This window comes from Dermacentor silvarum, chromosome 3 (genome assembly GCF_013339745.2).
Source record: "Dermacentor silvarum isolate Dsil-2018 chromosome 3, BIME_Dsil_1.4, whole genome shotgun sequence".
In the NCBI taxonomy this organism is placed as follows: domain Eukaryota; kingdom Metazoa; phylum Arthropoda; class Arachnida; order Ixodida; family Ixodidae; genus Dermacentor; species Dermacentor silvarum.
Window position 1 is genome coordinate 202373250 of NC_051156.1, and position 18668 is coordinate 202391917.

Below are 18668 nucleotides of genomic sequence, written 5' to 3' on the forward strand. Positions count from 1 at the left end.
GACATGGATGGGCACCGCGCACTCGCCAGATGGCGTCACGGCTGTTTCAGCCTCGAGCAAGTGCTGCTAACGCCAACCGCTTGCGCAACGACGGAAATGAGACGACACTTTGAACAGCAACAGACGCGCACCCGTTTGATGACTTGCTTCGAAATGACCAGTGAGGCGTCGCCCGATCTACGCGGGAGCATTAGAACGCATAATTCATGGGTCTTCACCACCATTCCCTGAAGTCATGCACGCCTGTACTGCGTTCGCAGAATGTGGAAGCTTTCGCTAGGAGATTAACGATGGCGAGAAAGCATCCCGAACACGTAAAGCCTCCTACAATGTATTATTCCTCCACTGTGGCCAGGCGGTGCTGCCACTATTGCAATCTTGCGCGCACGATCGCTACACACCATGACCTGTATTCACGAGAAACATCTTCAGCTAAATCTGTTTCTTAGAGAAGATGCCAGCCACTCATCATGCCGGACGTATTATTAGGAAAGCAACCGTCGAACGGCAAGCAAAATTAACTTACGAACGATAACCTTTGTGAATACGGGCCCAGAATCTGCAGCCATTGTAGATGGCAGCCACTTGCAGAACTGGCAGAACGAGCAGGCGCGACGACCCTCAGCCTGTTTCGGTATCCTGCATGCTTGCTGTCGGCATTCTGTCACCTTGGCCTTATTTTCAGCCGTCTGTCATCAATCCGCAATCTCTCCACGAGCAGTGCCGACAGTTGGCGACTGGGGCTGAGTTTAACTGCACTTGCTTTAAACTGCCATTAACTTTTCCGAGCGTTTCCGAGCACTCGAAATTTTGAAGCAGAGTTTGGGAACTGGTGCAACTGATACTGGTGCGACTGACCAACTCTCGTGGTAAACAACATTCTTGTCGTAGAGAGATGTTCCACTGAAACTTACAGCCTTCGTCGAAAGAAACGAAGCCACTAAGTGCCCGAGTGTCGTTGCTGAGCCCTGGCTGCGTCATAGTTATGGTATCCACCTCATAGCACAAAAATGTTGTCCAGAGGTTGAGGGTTACAGTTAGTCCTTCTCCAGAGCTTCCAATTGATGTGAACACAAAACGAGGCCTATCACACGTTCCATAGTCAGCTGCGGTAACCTGTACGGTGGTTTCCTTTCTTTTTGACAACGTGTGTACTTCGATCCGTTGCCCGGGCGTTGTCGCTTCGCTCTCAAGGATAAGGACCTGTCACTACAGCGCGATTGAGGGCTTTACGCACATGAAGTCGCTATTCGAACTTAAAAGGCCACAGAAGGCTGCCTTCGTACTCTCGTGCCATCTCGTTTCCTACAAGTCATCGTCACCACCAGTCTACTGCAGAACGAAGGCCGCTCCCAATGGTTTACAATTACGCCTATCTTGCGTCAGCTCGCCCCGTACTATGCGTAAATGCGGATAAGCGTAAATTTCATACACATACTACTAAGTAGCTCTCGTGTAGTGACTATACCTAATGAATTGTGACTGAGTGATAGGCCGATTGATCGATCAGCCATTACGCAACTTTTAAATCCGCATGCAACTCACATTGCGCTCACTCGTACAGGCGACATGCCACTCACTTGCGCGGGTTGTAACAGCAGTGCATGTCGAGCCTGTAAGCACGCCGCAGACAATTCGCACCAGCCCCGTTCAACAAAAGAGAGGCAACCAAGGAAGCAAAAGAAAAGAAGCACAAACTCAGTCGCATTTCAGCAGCATAATTTAATGCATTGAACGGGGGAACAGCAAAATGGGTACATCACAGGAACACACAGAAAAAACAAAAAAAGTTGCAAAGTAGCAGCAATCTCAAAAAAAGTAAACAAACAGCCACAACAACATACATCGGGAACACATTGTCAGTGAACAACAGCTGTGATCCGCGGGGGATGAAGCAGGCGGGAAGCGAGAGCATCTCATCATTTTGTACAATTCATGTTCACTTATATGTTATCATAATGTCACCTGGTTCTAGGTCTAGCCCCAAATATGGGCTTGTTAAGGTAATCATCATCGCTATCATCATTGTACAAGTTTTGAGATCTCTCTCCGCAAAGCAAACGCGAACGCGGGAGCACAGGCAATAGTATAGCGTGATTACCTTATGACATCAAATAGATAAACGCGTCATTTAAAGGCATTTGCGTGGTTCCAACAATTGACAGAACAACAAGAATTGCACTTTCTCAAACGCGTATTAAAGACACATGGGAAGGTCACGATATCTTAAGATATACCATGTGAGATACAGATTCTGATATGGAAGTCTGCTTAGACGTAGTATTTTCAACATCACAAAGAAGTGCGCTGCAGCCCTGCTCACAAGGGAGCGGCTCAACATCAGTTCAAGTGGCGCCATACGCGCAAGTCAAATTTTTCAGTCTTGAGGCACAAGGTGGTTCATTGCCCAGTGTCATGCTGAGATGAGAGCGCTGAATTACCGCGACAAAGCGTCTAATCTAATCCAGGGAAATAAAGTGCCCACAAAGTACGGCGTCGGGCTTTGCTCAACTGGCTCGACTGCGTCTATTCTTTCTTAGATTCTTCGCACACGCCATACAGCACTGTAGTAGTAGGAGCATCGCGCATAAGATATGGACCCCCCCCCCCCCCCTAAAAAAAAAAAAAAAACTTTTTGCACAAGGTATCTTAAGCGGGCGTGAGACCAGTGCTCTCTGACTCACAACCGCAACTATGCCAATCACGTGAAAGTTGCTGCAGAGAACAGCTATAGGAATGTCACATTTGGGAAGCGTTCAACGCTGAAGACAGATGTAATTAATGGTCAGCCGCTCGGTGCCATGACTCGATTATGTTCATCCTTTGATATAATTACTCAATACTGTTCGAAATAATTATTTTAAGACATGCTTAAGGTGCGATGCACGTTACAATTCTTGCAGCGATGATGTGGTGTTTGGTGCGCTCCCAAGTGTGTCATGTTCATCTCGTAAAGCATCGCCGCTCACGTGTTGTCCAGAATGGTCCGCAGTGTGGTGGGCTGTCGCATGCACTGATGGAGAAAGATTGCTGACATAATAGTCGCATCAGACGAACTAACGGTCATACCGCCCGCGCGGTTATCTCCTAAGCCTCGATAATGTCGACAGACAGATCTCCAGCGTGACAAGGTATCGTTCGGAACTCTCTCTCATTTGCTTATTTACGTGTAGATATCAAAACAATCAAATGTTTACGCATCTAGTTTTCCTCAACATTTCAGCATCGAAAGAGGTGAGAAGAAATTTTCGGCCCTAACAAAAGGCACTCTCATTATGATTTTGCGTAAATATTGCCGTCCTCATGAAGGAACTCATGATGGAAGCTCTTACAGAAACGAAAGTTCCTGTAGTACACCATGACATCCCGTGGTCGTGAAATCAAGTCGTGAGTTTGATATCTCGCCGTGAGGACCAAGTTTTACGGTGTCCGCAACTGGAGTGCACGTTTAGGAATGTCACAAAATTGGGCAAACATTCGTGTCAGTGAATCTGACGTCCAGTGGTGGCGACGTAGTTTTCTGTGGTCACGACAGAACTTCGGTTGTCAACACTAAACCTAACGACACGAATTGTCCAAACAGAGGAACAAGCTTACTTTTGATTACAGCAACCCATGTTCAATGTCGGATGTTTTGTCGTGACGACGAGGCCAATTATGTCGTTGTCCCAACAATGTGTAAATCCCGCGACGTGATTTTTCACCGTGCTTTTGGAAAGTATCAAGAGGCGCACTGTACAATAGAACCCTGGTGTGATCCGCGGTGCGTAGGAAAGACAGCGTCTTGGACTGATGTTACCTGCTGGAACCTAGCGGCAACTTTTCGCACGCAGTTGCTGGCACAAGTAGACAAGTACGCTAGTTGTAGTAGTATTAGTAAACAACTAGTAGTAGTAGTAGCGGTAGTGTTACGCTACTGGTGCCAGTCGTACGTGGGATGACATGCCATAACCGTACCATGTGTTTGCAGCTTAACTTCAACGACTAGCCATTAAGAAAGCAAAACTTTGTTGCCACGACAAGATACCCAGCTGTTCTGGTAGTATTCTGGGGCATCCTTCTGTCGTCATTGTTAACTGGATCAACTAACAGTGTGCGCTTGTGAGTAAAATGTGCTGCTAGGAAGACACGTGCGTGAGTATAGTGCTTGCTATAACGTGTTGCTTACTATAAGTTCACGATACGCTGTGCAACCTGTGCGCAGTGTAAAATGAGAGACTACAGAGCAATATATATATGTATGTATGTAAGGCTACATATTGTGACTCTGTTGAGAAAAATACCTAATATATAGACTAGCATGCGTTGCTCGACAATTCTGGCTTCCGTACGTATCTCGGTATTGTTTAGGCGAGCATATATGCGCGCATTTGATGTGAGTGCGCTTAAAACAGTTCAAGCGCCCCAAGAGGTCGCGAAAAAGCCAGCCCTGACGATGATGATGATGATGATTTATTGGCATCCCCTTCGAAACGAGGCGGTGACAAATTGTCACCTAGCCTGTCTGAATACGATTCTTAGCTAACCCGCTCTAGCTAGCAGCAAAAAAAAAATTGGAAAATTGCTGTCGCTAGTAGCAATGAAAAGACCCTCGAGACCTGCTCGTCTTGGGAAAGTCGTAGCGTGCATGAGAAATCTCTGAGGAAGTGTTGTTTCATACAGCCGCGAAAGGCGCGTTTTTGTGATGATGTGCTGACAAAAAGAAGAAAACTGAAAAAATATCGCCGTCTTCAAGCAGGGCTGTCAGCCCTTCTTGATGATTAAAACGTAGCGTAATGCGTTAAATAAAAACCGCTTTTCTGATCGCCATAGCCAGATCAGTTTCAGTTCAAGAACCAAAGAAGAAAGGCTAGGTTTCCTTGCACGATTGTTGAAAAGATGTAATGGCAAACAGAGGATGCCGAAGACGTGTTCTCGTTACATGTAAACCTGGCAAGCATAACGTTTGGCACGCGGGGGATGATTTGTCAACTGCGTGAGAGCTTGACAATATCGTCGCCTTGTAATGTCGGCGGCCGTAGCCGTTGCCGGGGCGTCGCAGGAGTAATCGACCAATTGCATAGAGGAAAAGGGAAGGTAATGGTGACAATATGCCGTGCACGGATAAGTTATGCAAAAATTTGGCAACTTGTACAACAGAAGGATTGCAAGTACTGAACACTGACGAGTGGATGCTTGCGTGTTCGTCTGAATACCAGCTTCGAAGCAGTCTGATGTGACAAAAATTCAATCAGTTCCCGCCTCATTGTTGAATGTCATAAGCTGCACAAGTGAGCAGTGTTGGCTCCATGACATCCCAGAAAAAAGATGTGCGACGTTCAAGGGAAAGAAACAATGTCACATGCTGTCATCATGTACCCATACCAGTAATTGTAATGCTTGCATATCAAACGTTAGATTTTTTTATACAAATATAATCTAGTTGATACAATCATACTTGATCAAAGGCAGTTATGTGCGCAGTGTTGTAGTGACAATTATTATCGTGTTATTGTTGGCACTTCTTTCTTGAATACGTTCGGGAAACGCCTTTACCCTGTTTAAAGTATACGCAGTCAGCAATCGCACCTGTTACTTCCAAATATGTCAGTGGAGATGCCTTATTTGATAGATTCTAGCAATAGATTAAGCGCGGTGTTGTGAGATGAGCAACTAATTTGCGGTGGCGAGTGCTTGCCAGCACGTGAGCCGGCAACAGAAGTGAGCGCACGATAGCGTATAGACCAGTTGTCCTCAAAATCTAGAATTTTGTAAAGTGTGAGACCTGATAATTTGGCGCAATCCTCGTCGTAATCTGATGTTGAGGAATACAAGTTGTGCGGCAGTATTAAATCTTGCGAAATGTGCCTGACCTGCGATGCTCTACATTTTGAAAACGTCATCAAAAACGATAGCTTAGTTATACGCTCCTATAAGAACGTAGAGTGTTCGGAAACGAAAATAAAGAAATGATATCATAGCACTAAAATATGAAGCGCCCAAATACTCTTGTAGACGACGTTGCAGTGATCGTATACAGATTAGGCTGCTTTTCTTTACGACGGCTTTAACTTCTCGAAAACGTCGCAACAACAGTTCGAACTAGAGAGTCCGAAATGAAAGTAATATCTTAGGTGCGAACGAACAGCCAGGTGCATTGAAAGAGCGCTACCTAAACATGAATGATGCTCAGGAGTTAGTTAACGTGCTACACATTAACTACTTCTTTAGCTTTAGGCAAACTACAACTACATCTGCCATGAGGTGCAGAGACAAATCTGTGTACAAGTGGCACAGTTCTAATTAACGTGAACAACGGCAGCCGTAAAAAGCAGAATATATGCCGGTTTTTCTCATTTTTTTAGAATTAATGTTTGGGCGGTCGACCTAAACACCGGACCGACCTATACTCCGGTATTTACGGTAGTTGTGCGTAGAAGGACTAGCTTTCGTCACGCAACCCTTCAGTCCTGTCGCCCCGCAGACAAGAACGACAGGATCGTATCATCGATCATTCAATCCGCTCTGCCTGGAATTCCCCCGTAACAAGCACAGCATACCCTGAGCATGCCCCATACCCTGATAAATAAAGTTCAAGTTCACACAGTGAATTACATTCAGGCTGAACAATTGAGGGTTAAAAGGAAGGCAAACAACACGGCAATATGATGAACCGCGTCATACTGTCTCCCTGGCGTAGATAACCTACATATTCAGCGTATGTGAGGCTAGCGATGGCCGTTCAAAAATTCGGCGACAAAGATATTTAGACAAGTGATGAATCTAGTCTAGTTGTGCATTACATAGATGAGTGGTCTTTCGGCTGAATGATATATAGTGTGTGTTGCGGGCACAGGACATGTGTGGTTAATTACGCCTACGTTCGTCTTTCTATGATTAAAACAATTTGCGGTCATTGTCACGAAATTTAACGAGCACTGAGGAACCACCTAAGGGCACTGTATGGGACTAATAACGTCTCTTATCTTTCTGTGCTGAAAATAAATGCTGGAAACAATTCCAACGCCCAGCCCCAGTCAAATAACTACAGCATATCTCAAATCTGTGATAGCTTTAATCGCTGCTTTATGGCGTATCGTTTCTCGCTGTCTGTTAACATCTATTTCGCAAACTGCTTTACAACTCCTACCATTGTCCGATGCCCAGAGCGCCAGAAAGAGCCATTGTTGAAACTCTGATTTGTTCTCGTCCTTTAACATTGTCATAGCCAAAAAGCTCAAGCATTCGTGGTACTATCACTTACAGCGTATGGCATGGCTACGAATGTACCTCCATGCGCAATTTACAGAAGCACACTCCAATATATATCAGACGCCACAGTGGCTCAGAATCTGCGCGAAACGCAAAAAGCGTTCCACGAGACTGTATATCCGATGGAAAATCTATTCAGCACACATTCACACGTCAGGCTAGAATACATGCGTCTGGGGAATAATCGTTGCTGTAAAACTAAATTTGCTTCCCTATATTGCTTACTGGTAATTTAATTCGTAAGTCGACACTAAATAGGCGAACAAGGCTTGTATCAAATATCACTTAAACTGAGCTTAACTCTTATCGGCATCGCGATCGTGAAGACGCGGAACAGAAGACTAGACTGACTCAAACATCGTGAAACTGCTGCTGTTAACGCTAGAGCAGCATTTTCAGCTTGGTCTTATATTGTCAACTCGCATGCCGTACCAGTCTTTTTCTTTTATTTCGGGGACTTCTTCTCAAGCTTTCTTTGTCGCCTGATGAAGGAGTACAAAAAGCATACGGTATCAGCGTATATATTTGTACGCCGCTTTGTTGTTCCCCAGGCTTGCACAGCACTCAAAATTTGACTCAAGCATGACATTGTAGTCGCTAGAAAACAAAGTAAAAACCTCACAGTACACGCTACTGAATACAACATTACATTAAAAGAAACCTCAATGACAATTTAAGTTAGGGGCAACTTTCAGTTTGCTTTGTAACAAAAATGTTTCTAGAGTCATCACAAAATTTCTCTTCGTTGCTTGTAACGATCGACGCGGAGTCAACAGAAGAAAAAAAAAGACAATACAAATGCACAACTCTCGGATCGTCACTGAACAAGTGAGTAAGACCATGCAAAGCTTCAAGTAGGCAGCAATCTCATCAAAGCAACAAGCAGCCCGCATAACCCGGCAAAATAACGAGGCACAGCAGAGCTCTTTTATGCATCGTAAACGTGCAACAGGCATCGAACGAAAGCAAAATACAAGAAGCTCGGCAACACGTCATGCCTGCAGGGCCATAAAAACAGCTTTCCACGAGTCCATAGCAAACGATACGCACGGCGAAGCATTTTGCGCCAGAGTCCATCGTACCGTTGCACGTCTTTAACGCTCAATTTCAAGACTCAGAGAGTACTTAATTTTCGGCGTGTCATTTTTTTTTTTGCGTTAGATCAAGACTCGAACCCTTTAAGCCCTAGACGAAACACTGGCGTGCGTCCGATCGATATAAATCACTACAACATTTCTGTCTGCGAGTCAGCTTCGTGACGTCGTGAGAAACTGAGATCATGATACACCGTTGCTGCAAGCGCAGCCAGAAGAAACGCGGGCAACACCTTTAATTATAGTTATCTGCAACGCCATCATGACTAGCCTTATGTCTACATGAGGTCAGCAAATTTTCTTCTTTATCATGGTGTTACAATAACCTCGATGACGCGAGGTGCGGCATTTCGAGACCAAATGTAGTATCAAATTAAAATATATCAATCGTTTCCAAAGCTTCGTATACTTACGAAGTGTGATGTTGTTTTTTCTTACGTGCAAGAACCGAGACTTCTAGTTCCATTAACTACCAATTTACCAGCACTTCTCTAAGCGTCCTGGAGCTTCGGGAGGCTAAATTTCTTTCACGATTAATACACTGACATAAACACCTGAAGCGTAACTTTCAAATGTCCTCAACACGCTCCTTCACTCTACCTAAAAAGCAATATCACCAAGTTCAGCATGCGTACAAAGTGGACATCAAAACTGCTCGGTATTTCGTCGAGAAAACTTCAGAAAAAAATCACGTGACGCCGGTACGATGACTGTGCAATATGCTTCTCACATGCCCATACAATCACAGAAATAGACAACGCGACAAGAAGCAGTCATGCGAGTCATAATAAACCATCCTTTAGAGTGACACCTTTCTTCATAGGCATTTCCGCAGGTCCTGTGCCTTGGTGTTGAAAAGTGAAGTTGCTCTCTTCAGAAAACATAGTGTTCACTACTTTGCGATACTACAGCACGCTCACAACTAGATTACGATCACTTCCTAACAAGCGAACAAAAGTATGCGAGTACAATTCAGTGCGTCATGTTATGAGGTCACTACTACAACCGCAGTGATTTTACACGTCAAACAACGACGACAAATTTTGCATACGTCACGGCGACAAACACGTTCGTCATATGTGACACAAGCACAAGGCCCCTGCATATGCCTCTTTCCAGGAGTGCGTCCGAACATCCTGACATGAAACGAGTAGAACACGTCGGTAAAGCCTGCCCAGTGAACTATGATATAGTGTGCGAATATATCCTGACGGCCATGAAAAGTTTTCGAAAGTGTCAGCCACGAGTTCACAAGTCGCCGCACAAAAAGCAAAGAAGTATCGATGTTTAAAGTTTGCATCGGGGGGTTCCTAAGGCCAGCGCTGTTTCTGCTCTTGATTTCTTTTTAATTGTCGAAGTCATCGCAGACACTCTATGTCATGTACAACACTGGAAGCCACGTGACACTGGTGCTTCGAAGAAATGACGTAGCCTGCAAAGTATCCGCCTGTTTGGCTACGTGAAGGTACTAGGCTAACCTACAGAAACGCAGTCGCTGCTGGCAATGAGCAAGGAGGTCAACTGAGGCATAATTCTTCAAGTCTACAGTAAGTGTCACTTCTTGCAGTTGTGTTTCTTTGTGGTTTTCTTTTTCGATAATAACAAAGACTGTGAGCTGAAGTTACGCTCTCAGAATCGAGCTCCAAGCGCTTTTTTTACTTCCCGTATGCGCGGGCAGCCCTAACTGCAGCCAAGGCAAATACCACCGGCGCGATTCTGCTTCTTCTCTTTACCATAAGCGATAACGTACTAAGTTTGGCAACAAGAAGCAAAGATAGAGAGAGACATCTTTTTTTCTCTCTCTCTTTCAAAAACCTATACTTGCCAACACCTACGGAGGCCAGTCGACACCGCTGTGAAGCCCTGTCTGTACGCGCGTTGTTCATTCTGCTCCGTCACATGCATATGTCTCTACATTTTTTTACCCGTCCGGGATGGGCAATTTGCATGGCACATTGTTTGCGTACATTCAGAACTCCCTATACACTAACGGGGGCGAAAGATTACTGAAACGGGGTGACGCGATAATAACTGAATCTCTTCGCAGTCAACGATGCATTCTTCGCATTTGTGCCCATCTCAAACACATGACCAGCATCCTGGTTGAGAAGAATGTTCCCACGGCCACTGTGTTTCCTAAACCCTGCGCCTCCCTGCGCCTGTTTAACGAATCGTGACAGAGCTATAGCTGTAAAAACCAAGCGCGGTGTGTCATCTTTCTGCTTCAACCGATACAGCCAAAGAAAGGTTCAACCAAGTGCCGACGCCAAAGAAGACAAGGTCGACGTACATGGTGGTTCAAATGATTCGATGATTAAATGTTGACTATATCTTCTATTCTATCTATTTTTCATGTTCATTATTCACTCATTTTGTATCTTATTCGAATCATATTTTACGCGCAATCACGTCGACCTTGTCTCTCAAGAAACATTTTTCGAAAGCGTTCTTCTGTATGTACGTATGAGGGACTTAGCTCACTAATCCTTACAACCAACATCCTTTCCCTTTCATCCACATGAGTAATACCAAGGGATGATCGTTTCCAAAGAGCAAAATAAACATGCCACGTAATCAAGCGTCGACCTTGTCTTCTTTAGCGTCAACACTTGGTTGACTTTTTTTTTTTTTTTTTACCAAGGGGACAGGCAGCCTGATGCCGGAAATAGCGCAGTCTATGGTGCAATGTGGTTATTTTACGACTATATTGGCGCTAATTACGCCCGTACCGCTGATTTTACCTACACTGCGACTAATTCTCGCTTCCTCTGGCCACCGCCGAAGCGGGCTTCCAGACACCACTTCCTCGCTCGAGCCCTGCTTATTCCAAGCGAACTCGCTCCATTTTGATCTCAAAGGCGGGCCGTGCGGCAGCTTTGCCCCAACATGCATATATCTACGGCGGTGCACCCTTTACAGGGTTATAGTGGAATATGGTTAATTTCCGACCATATTGGCGCGTATTACGCACGTAACGTTAATTTTACCTATTATGCGACTAATTCTTGTTTCTTCTCTTGTTGAGACCTCCATTTTGATAACGCTTGCGACTCGACACTACGCTCTGGAGGCGCAAAAGGGCCGTTTTCTGGAAGTAGTTACAAGATACCCAAATCCCAAATACGCCAAACCCTTCTGAAGTTAGATAAGAAGACGTTATCTTCAAAAATCCACATGGGAAAGAAGGTTGACCAGTGCACTAATTATATAGTTATGACTGCCCGCGCGCCACGAGTTACTCCACAGTCAAGGCCTCTTGCGTCGCGCCGACAGAACCCGTTGTTCAACATGAACCCACCTTTGCAAACACACTCAACATTGCACTTGATTCACAACAGTGCCTTACAGTCGCTGCTGTCATAGCGTGTGGTGGGAGAGCCGAGAAAGTCACTTCGTGTATGTGCACACACGTTCGGTCGCTACTACCTGGTGGTGAGCCTGAGCCTGCGGATGAAACTCTTGCTCTTGGGCTTACTTGAGTCGGCGCGACCGCCGTTGCTGCTCGCGTCGTCGCCTTCCACGTCGAGCAGCTCGCGGCGTGATGATCGCGGCGGGTGGGCGCTCACGTAGCGGCCCGTGCCGCCGATGCTGCCCAGGCTGTCGGCCGAGCGGTCCTGCGTCGTGGCGACAGAAAAAAAAAAAGCAGGCGCGCGCCTCCAGCGTCATGGTGGGGACCTATACTGTCACGGTGTCAAGCTTAATTCCAAAAAGTATGGTGAGGTTACCCACACATGATCGAAACATTGCGGCAGAAGGTCCCATGGTCTAGAAGAAAGAACTGACAGGGGGACCCCCTATACTAACAAAGATAGGGTAAGAAGTAGTAGTTTAATGATTGAAAAATGTAAAGAGGTCGGCCAGAAAATGGGACATCTGGCCTGCTACTCTACGTAAGAGAAGGGGAAGAAAGAGGGTCACAATGTAAGAAATTGCAATAAGTTAAAACGTGCGGACGTGTGAAAAAGCATATTAACCATAAACATCTTAACATAACAAAGAAAGAGTGAGGTGAGTGAGTGAGTGAGTGAGTGAGTGAGTGAGTGAGTGAGTGAGTGAGTGAGTGAGTGAGTGAGTGAGTGAGTGAGTGAGTGAGTGAGTGAGTGAGTGAGTGAGTGAGTGAGTGAGTGAGTGAGTGAGTGAGTGAGTGAGTGAGTGAGTGAGTGAGTGAGTGAGTGAGTGAGTGAGTGAGTGAGTGAGTGAGTGAGTGAGTGAGTGAGTGAGTGAGTGAGTGAGTGAGTGAGTGAGTGAGTGAGTGAGTGAGTGAGTGAGTGAGTGAGTGAGGAGTGAGTGAGTGAGTGAGTGAGTGAGTGAGTGAGTGAGTGAGTGAGTGAGTGAGTGAGTGAGTGAGTGAGTGAGTGAGTGAGTGAGTGAGTGAGTGAGTGAGTGAGGGTGAGTGAGTGAGTGAGTGAGTGAGTGAGTGAGTGAGTGAGTGAGTGAGTGAGTGAGTGAGTGAGTGAGTGAGTGAGTGAGTGAGTGAGTGAGTGAGTGAGTGAGTGAGTGAGTGAGTGAGTGAGTGAGTGAGTGAGTGAGTGAGTGAGTGAGTGAGTGAGTGAGTGAGTGAGTGAGTGAGTGAGTGAGTGAGTGAGTGAGTGAGTGAGTGAGTGAGTGAGTGAGTGAGTGAGTGAGTGAGTGAGTGAGTGAGTGAGTGAGTGAGTGAGTGAGTGAGTGAGTGAGTGAGTGAGTGAGTGAGTGAGTGAGTGAGTGAGTGAGTGAGTGAGTGAGTGAGTGAGTGAGTGAGTGAGTGAGTGAGTGAGTGAGTGAGTGAGTGAGTGAGTGAGTGAGTGAGTGAGTGAGTGAGTGAGTGAGTGAGTGAGTGAGTGAGTGAGTGAGTGAGTGAGTGAGTGAGTGAGTGAGTGAGTGAGTGCGAGCGAGCGAGCGAGCGAGCGAGTGCGGCGTGCAGTTCTCATTGTCTTTCTCACCTCGACGAGATAAGGCGAGAATCGGTGCGCACTGGCCGCGTCTTCGCTGTCCTCGTCTTCGGCCGCGGCGGCCGCAGCGGCCTCCTTCTCCCTCTGCAGTTGCCGTTGCTTCCATGGGGCCATGTCCGAGTGATGAGAGCGCACGCTGGGCGTCGGCGAGTTGCGACTCGGTGACACTGCGCGCACATGCAGTTAGCAAAAAGTGAACGAGGGCGAAAGAAGAATTTTCAAAATGAACAGCCTTCACCAATTCCTCCGGTTCTGAACACATTTACCGGGACAGCAGCAGACGCTCCACAGCGGACATACCGCCATTTTCTAGAGAACATCTTCACTGCGGTTTACGCAGCGTTTTCCTCACGCGATACAGCTGGTATCTTCGATTCGTCGTTCCGGACTGCTCAGCACTGCCCGAGACGCTGCTTTTGGCTGATTAGCGTTCACGTGCGCAGCGTTGTGGGCAGTCAGGGCCGACAAATCGAAGAGACCCATCACTGCCTACCGCGACCTCCAAATACATGCACCAACGACTCCAATCTCAAAGAATCTGAGGGGCACAAACACCGCGCACAAATTACCACATGCCAAAGGCTCCACGATAGCGCAGATACTTTTTGCACTGAATGAGGATCGAGTGCGTTAAATGCATGGAGGGAGGAAAAAGTTAGGAGAGATCATTACGTCACGCAGCCAGTCTTGGCAAGCGAACGCTCCGTGAAGCCAGCCCTTTGCACAGTGTCGGCCCAACACGTGACCTCTTAGTTCGAGATCACGAAGCAAGAATCGTGATTTGCAAAGACGTTTGGTGCCCTGTGGTTTTTTAATAAATGCGCACTTGTTCGGGGGCCCTGCCGCAGCGCTCCCGCGCTTTACCGCGTGGGAGTGGTAATTCATCGCGGTAAACGAACAGTAAATTTACAACACGTTTGACGTGCCTATCACGTGTTGAGCCGACACGCTTGGCTTCAATCGCGTTACGCGATGCCCCCTCCTAACTTTTTCCTTCCTCCATAGTCAAATGCCCCACACACGCACACATCTCACGCATTCATATCGCGCCCCTATTCTTGCCATCATCACCCTCCATCCCTATTTCGTTCTCTCTGGCCTCAAGGCACTGCTGCGTTACTTAAGAGACACCGGACTCAGTGACAAATTGTGACTCTGCACTGTGTGACCTAGGATGGAACGTTGACACTATGCAACACGAGAACGCCTTGTGTGTGTGTGTGTGTGTGTGTGTGTGTGTGTGTGCGTGTGCGTGTGCGTGTGCGTGTGCGTGCGTGCGTGCGTGTGTGTGTGTGTGTGTGTGTGTGTGTGGTGTGTGTGTGTGTGTGTGTGGTGTGTGTGTGTGTGTGTGTGTGTGTGTGTGTGTGTGTGTGTGTGTGTGTGTGTGTGTGTGCGTGTGTGTGATTTTCTTTTCTTTTTTTTTTTATTTTTATTTATTTTCTCTCTCTCCTGTCGCATCCCTGTAACTCTCTCCCGGTACAGGGCAGCCAACCGGAGATAACCTCTGGTTAACCTTTAGCTTTTCTCTCTCTCTCTCTCTCTCTCTCTCTCTTGGCCATTCCCCAATGCAAAGTAACAAGATAACGCGCATTAACTCAGGGCCCGACTTTTCTGTCTGCCTACAAACAAAATTCCTCCTCCTCTCGATGAAATATTTTGTCATCGCCGAAGTCGCTAGCGTTCATCTGTCATCTGCTCTGGGTGATAAAAGCTGCTGACTCACGGTCGGACGCATGGTCTGTCCCAGCCGAGTCAGCAGGGCCGTCCGGCTTGAGGCGCTCCGAGCTCTGGTCCGGCGAGATCGGGAACCCGCTGCCCATCCGTGGACTCGCCGACGAGTCGCTGTCCGCTGCGTCGGCATTCGCAGGTGAGTGGAGAAAGAGGAACACTTCTCACAATACGGTGTTACCGGTGACGTAGGCGTGAGCAGCCGCGTTGGTGGCGTCATCTCGTGGCGCAAACCAAACAGAACAAGTAGCTATTATTTCAGTGACCTATCATTTGCTACCTATAGCTGCCGATGTAAAACGTCGTAGCGACGTAATCGTCAGCAATTCAGTTCTCTTTTTTTTTTTTCCTATGACGAGAACATTCTCTGCAACACAAAAACGTTTCAAACGTGTTGTTGCTGAACAAAGCGTTGTAAGATGTCATTACCAGTGCGGTGACTGCCATTCACGTCCCGAATAACTCGGTATTCTGTTAGGGATAATACGTATACGGACAATCTGTAAAATTCGCTAAAAGAAAATTTTAGCCTATCCGCATACGTTTAGCAGTTTACGGATCACCGGAACACCGGATATTTACACGACAACAGCAGCGCAGGTAGCGACACCTTGTGACGGGATCTTCTACCGAAAAGCGTAAGAATCATTTTTAAGTGTGATTGTCGAAGGAAATATAAATTAAAAGGCACCGTGCATTTTGGACTATGCTGTCGCCGAATGTTTAGACACAGCAACCGAGTAGTACATAGCACATAATTTCAATAATCGCTTTGCATGGTTTTGTTGAACTGAACGTCGTGAGATGGCGTAATCAGCCCTGCTCGTCTGGTGGCGCAACCCACCACCCCGTTTCAAAGGGGACGCTCATAGCATCCATCCATCCGTCTATGCTCGTCACGTGTACGTGTCCGGTAACCGGTAAAGAGCACTACGTGCACATATTCGAACAAACCAAAGCCATGTCGAACCTAGCACTCCGAGCGAACTGGAAACGACAAGAGTCAGACTGCAGTCGGTCAGAATCCATACTCATGTAATGTTGTAATAACCGGTGGTCGAATTAGAGTAACAGGACGGGTGTCAAGGTATGGGAAACACATTTGACGAACGCATGGAAAGCCTACCTCCCCTCTATGTTTTCCATGGCTTCGTTGTCTGATGGTTTCGTATGGTTAGGATTACATTCGGGACAGCCACAGCAGCATTAATTATAACCAGGTTATACCACCAGCACATTCATTTAGGCTGCTTATCTCACCAATGCGCATCAACGCTTCTACGACAGTACAGATCACACGCATTCATCAATTTTCATGGCGTGCCTGCGCACATGACGATTCGCTTCCCAGGCTTAATCTGTGTACACCGGATGCTTTAGTAAAAAAAATGATTAATTAACGACGTTCCGTTCCGTCTGTGCCGCAGCATTTCCCGCGTGTAACCCGCATTTCGCGAGCCACTCCACCCGCTCTGTCCGACTTTCATGTCGCCCGGGACCCTTCTTTGAAAGTTCTCGGCGAGGTCCACTTAGTACGCCAGGCGGCGGTCTCGGCCGTATACACGCGCCAGCAAACTTAATCCTCTTACGGCCGGGAGTTGGCGTGTCTTCTGACGCCGCCAGACCCCCCTCCAGCTTGAAATCCCGTGCCGACTTCCTCCGCGGCCGAAAAAGGTCGTGAGGTCACCTAAAGCCGGGCCTAATTCTCCATATACTCTCGCTTCCAACAATTGCGTGCAGTGGAGTCGAAAAGCTACACCGATCGCGTCAATCAGCGTGGAACGGTGATTAGATGAAGGTTTAATCCACTGTTAAGGAGATATATTGGTAGGTTACAGTTGTCTGAGCATTGTTGTTTGCAGATGCAATGCCCTTATAGACACGTTATCTTTCCGTGCCACCGACGCCTACGACCATGGTCCAAGGATCTTCATTTCCGAAACTGGTCTAAAGTTTAGCCGTTTCAGTTGTGTACGAAGAGCTTCACGCTCGACGTAATACTGGGGACAGAGACATAACTTGTGCTCAATCGTTTCTATAGTTCCGCAAGTATCGTCAACTGTCCCTTTTTTATTATTATTGAATTTGCTCGGCATTGATTGAGATGACGAAGGCCTGTGAACATATATTTACAGATAGCAACATTGTATACACGTGTAATTTTCATTCTAATATGCGTCTGAAAAGTTGAGTGCCTACAACCTCAAACATGTGTGCCGCGCTGTGATTGCACTACCGTTTTCTAGATTTGATTCTTGTATCGCTTGTTCTTTTTAAAATATATATGTCATATTTGTCGTAGCTATTTTCCGTGCACTGTACAAAGGCAGCATAACAGCGCTCCAGAAGGAACGCCTAACGGCTGTGCCTGGGTTGCTTTAATAAACATTCGTTATTCTTCTTCTTCTTCTTCGTATTATTATTATTATTATTATTATTATTATTATTATTATTATTATTATTATTATTATTATTATTATTATTATTATTATTATTACCATCATCATCATTATTTCAAAACAAATATACAATTGACAAATAGGTAAAAAGCGAGTAACAGGAACAAGAAATCACCGTAGGTCACACTAATTACAGCATCCACACGGACAAACAGCTTTCTGTTTCCGTGTTTGTCCGTGTGTACGCTGAGTCAACAACAACAACAATGGTCTCCTCCAATGTCTCATTGTGCGGCGGTAATCCGTCGTTGATCCTTCCGTGCGATCGATACACCACGCTCGGGAGGATTAGCCACGGACCAGCGGACGAGCCCACCTCCAGGAAGTTCTCAATCCTGATTGGCTTACGCACGTCCGCATAGCTTTTGCCGCGCTGCACGCATTTGGCGAGACGGAGAGTAGAGTATCTCGGATTGGGTCGCGAACTTCTTTGCCGTGGCGGTGGAGAATTAGCGAGAGGGGCGAGCAGGGGGAGTGAACAAGAGACAGAGGGGTAAAGGAAACCAACTTCGGGGTTGTGCGCGTCGTCTATCGCTATAGCGGGTATTTAAGCACGCGCACCTCGCCACCTAACGGCGTCGATGCTGCAGTAACGCGTCGCCACCTCCTGACGAGTTCATTATCGGATGACAGGGGCTGGGGACGCGCCGTAGTCCCGAGGGAGAGAGCGCGTCGCTGATTTGAATGTCGCACGAACGCGGGTATAGCCGCCGAGATCAAACGGTTAAGTCGAAGCGGGCGAGTGCGAAGCGGAGAGACGACACGACGCGGCGTACCTACAACACGAGGCTTAGCAAGCGCGAGCGCACTCTGCAAAAACGGGATTGGAAGTTGGTCTCTCCAATCGGGCGGGGCACCGTTCAAATAAGAAAAGAAAAGAAGCCGGTTGACGCAGACTTTTTTGGAGACGTAGGTTGTCCCAGTCGCTGTACGCCAATCACAGTTTTACATTCCATCTAATGGCGAATTCCATTGGGAGAACAGGAGCACTCAAAAGCACGCTGAAAGTGCTCGTTCCACAGGCGACGTGTTTCAGTGGTCGAACAGGAGTGGGAGCGCCGTCATCCAGTGGTAGAACAAGAGCAGTTTCGCTGCGCCGAGAGCAGCTAGGAGCAGTCCGGACTGCTCTCGCTTGAAAAGCGGAGTACGGAGGAAGTCACGTGGCTTAAACCGTCATATCCTCCTCATTTCTTTTTATTTTGCTTCAG

The 18668-nt window shown here is 46.9% G+C and overlaps 1 protein-coding gene and 1 long non-coding RNA gene across 2 annotated transcripts in view; both read right to left on the reverse strand.

The window, feature by feature from the left end:
- Positions 1-1702: 1702 nt before the first annotated feature.
- Positions 1703-7578, reverse strand: LOC125944134 (uncharacterized). Its single transcript, XR_007466152.1, has 2 exons — positions 6384-7578; positions 1703-6257 (listed from the first exon to the last, which is right to left on the reverse strand). It is a non-coding gene; the product is annotated as an uncharacterized LOC125944134 (long non-coding RNA).
- A 102-nt stretch (positions 7579-7680) lies between these two features.
- The window catches only part of LOC119445159 (rab effector Noc2-like), a 57657-nt gene continuing 46669 nt past the window's right edge, over positions 7681-18668 (reverse strand). The window contains exons 8-10 of the mRNA XM_049664196.1: positions 14997-15122; positions 13265-13440; positions 7681-11959 (exon numbers count right to left, since the gene is read on the reverse strand). Coding sequence (XP_049520153.1) covers positions 11768-11959; positions 13265-13440; positions 14997-15122 — 494 coding nt within the window. The 3' untranslated portion in view covers positions 7681-11767. The remainder of the gene's footprint in view (positions 11960-13264; positions 13441-14996; positions 15123-18668) is intronic.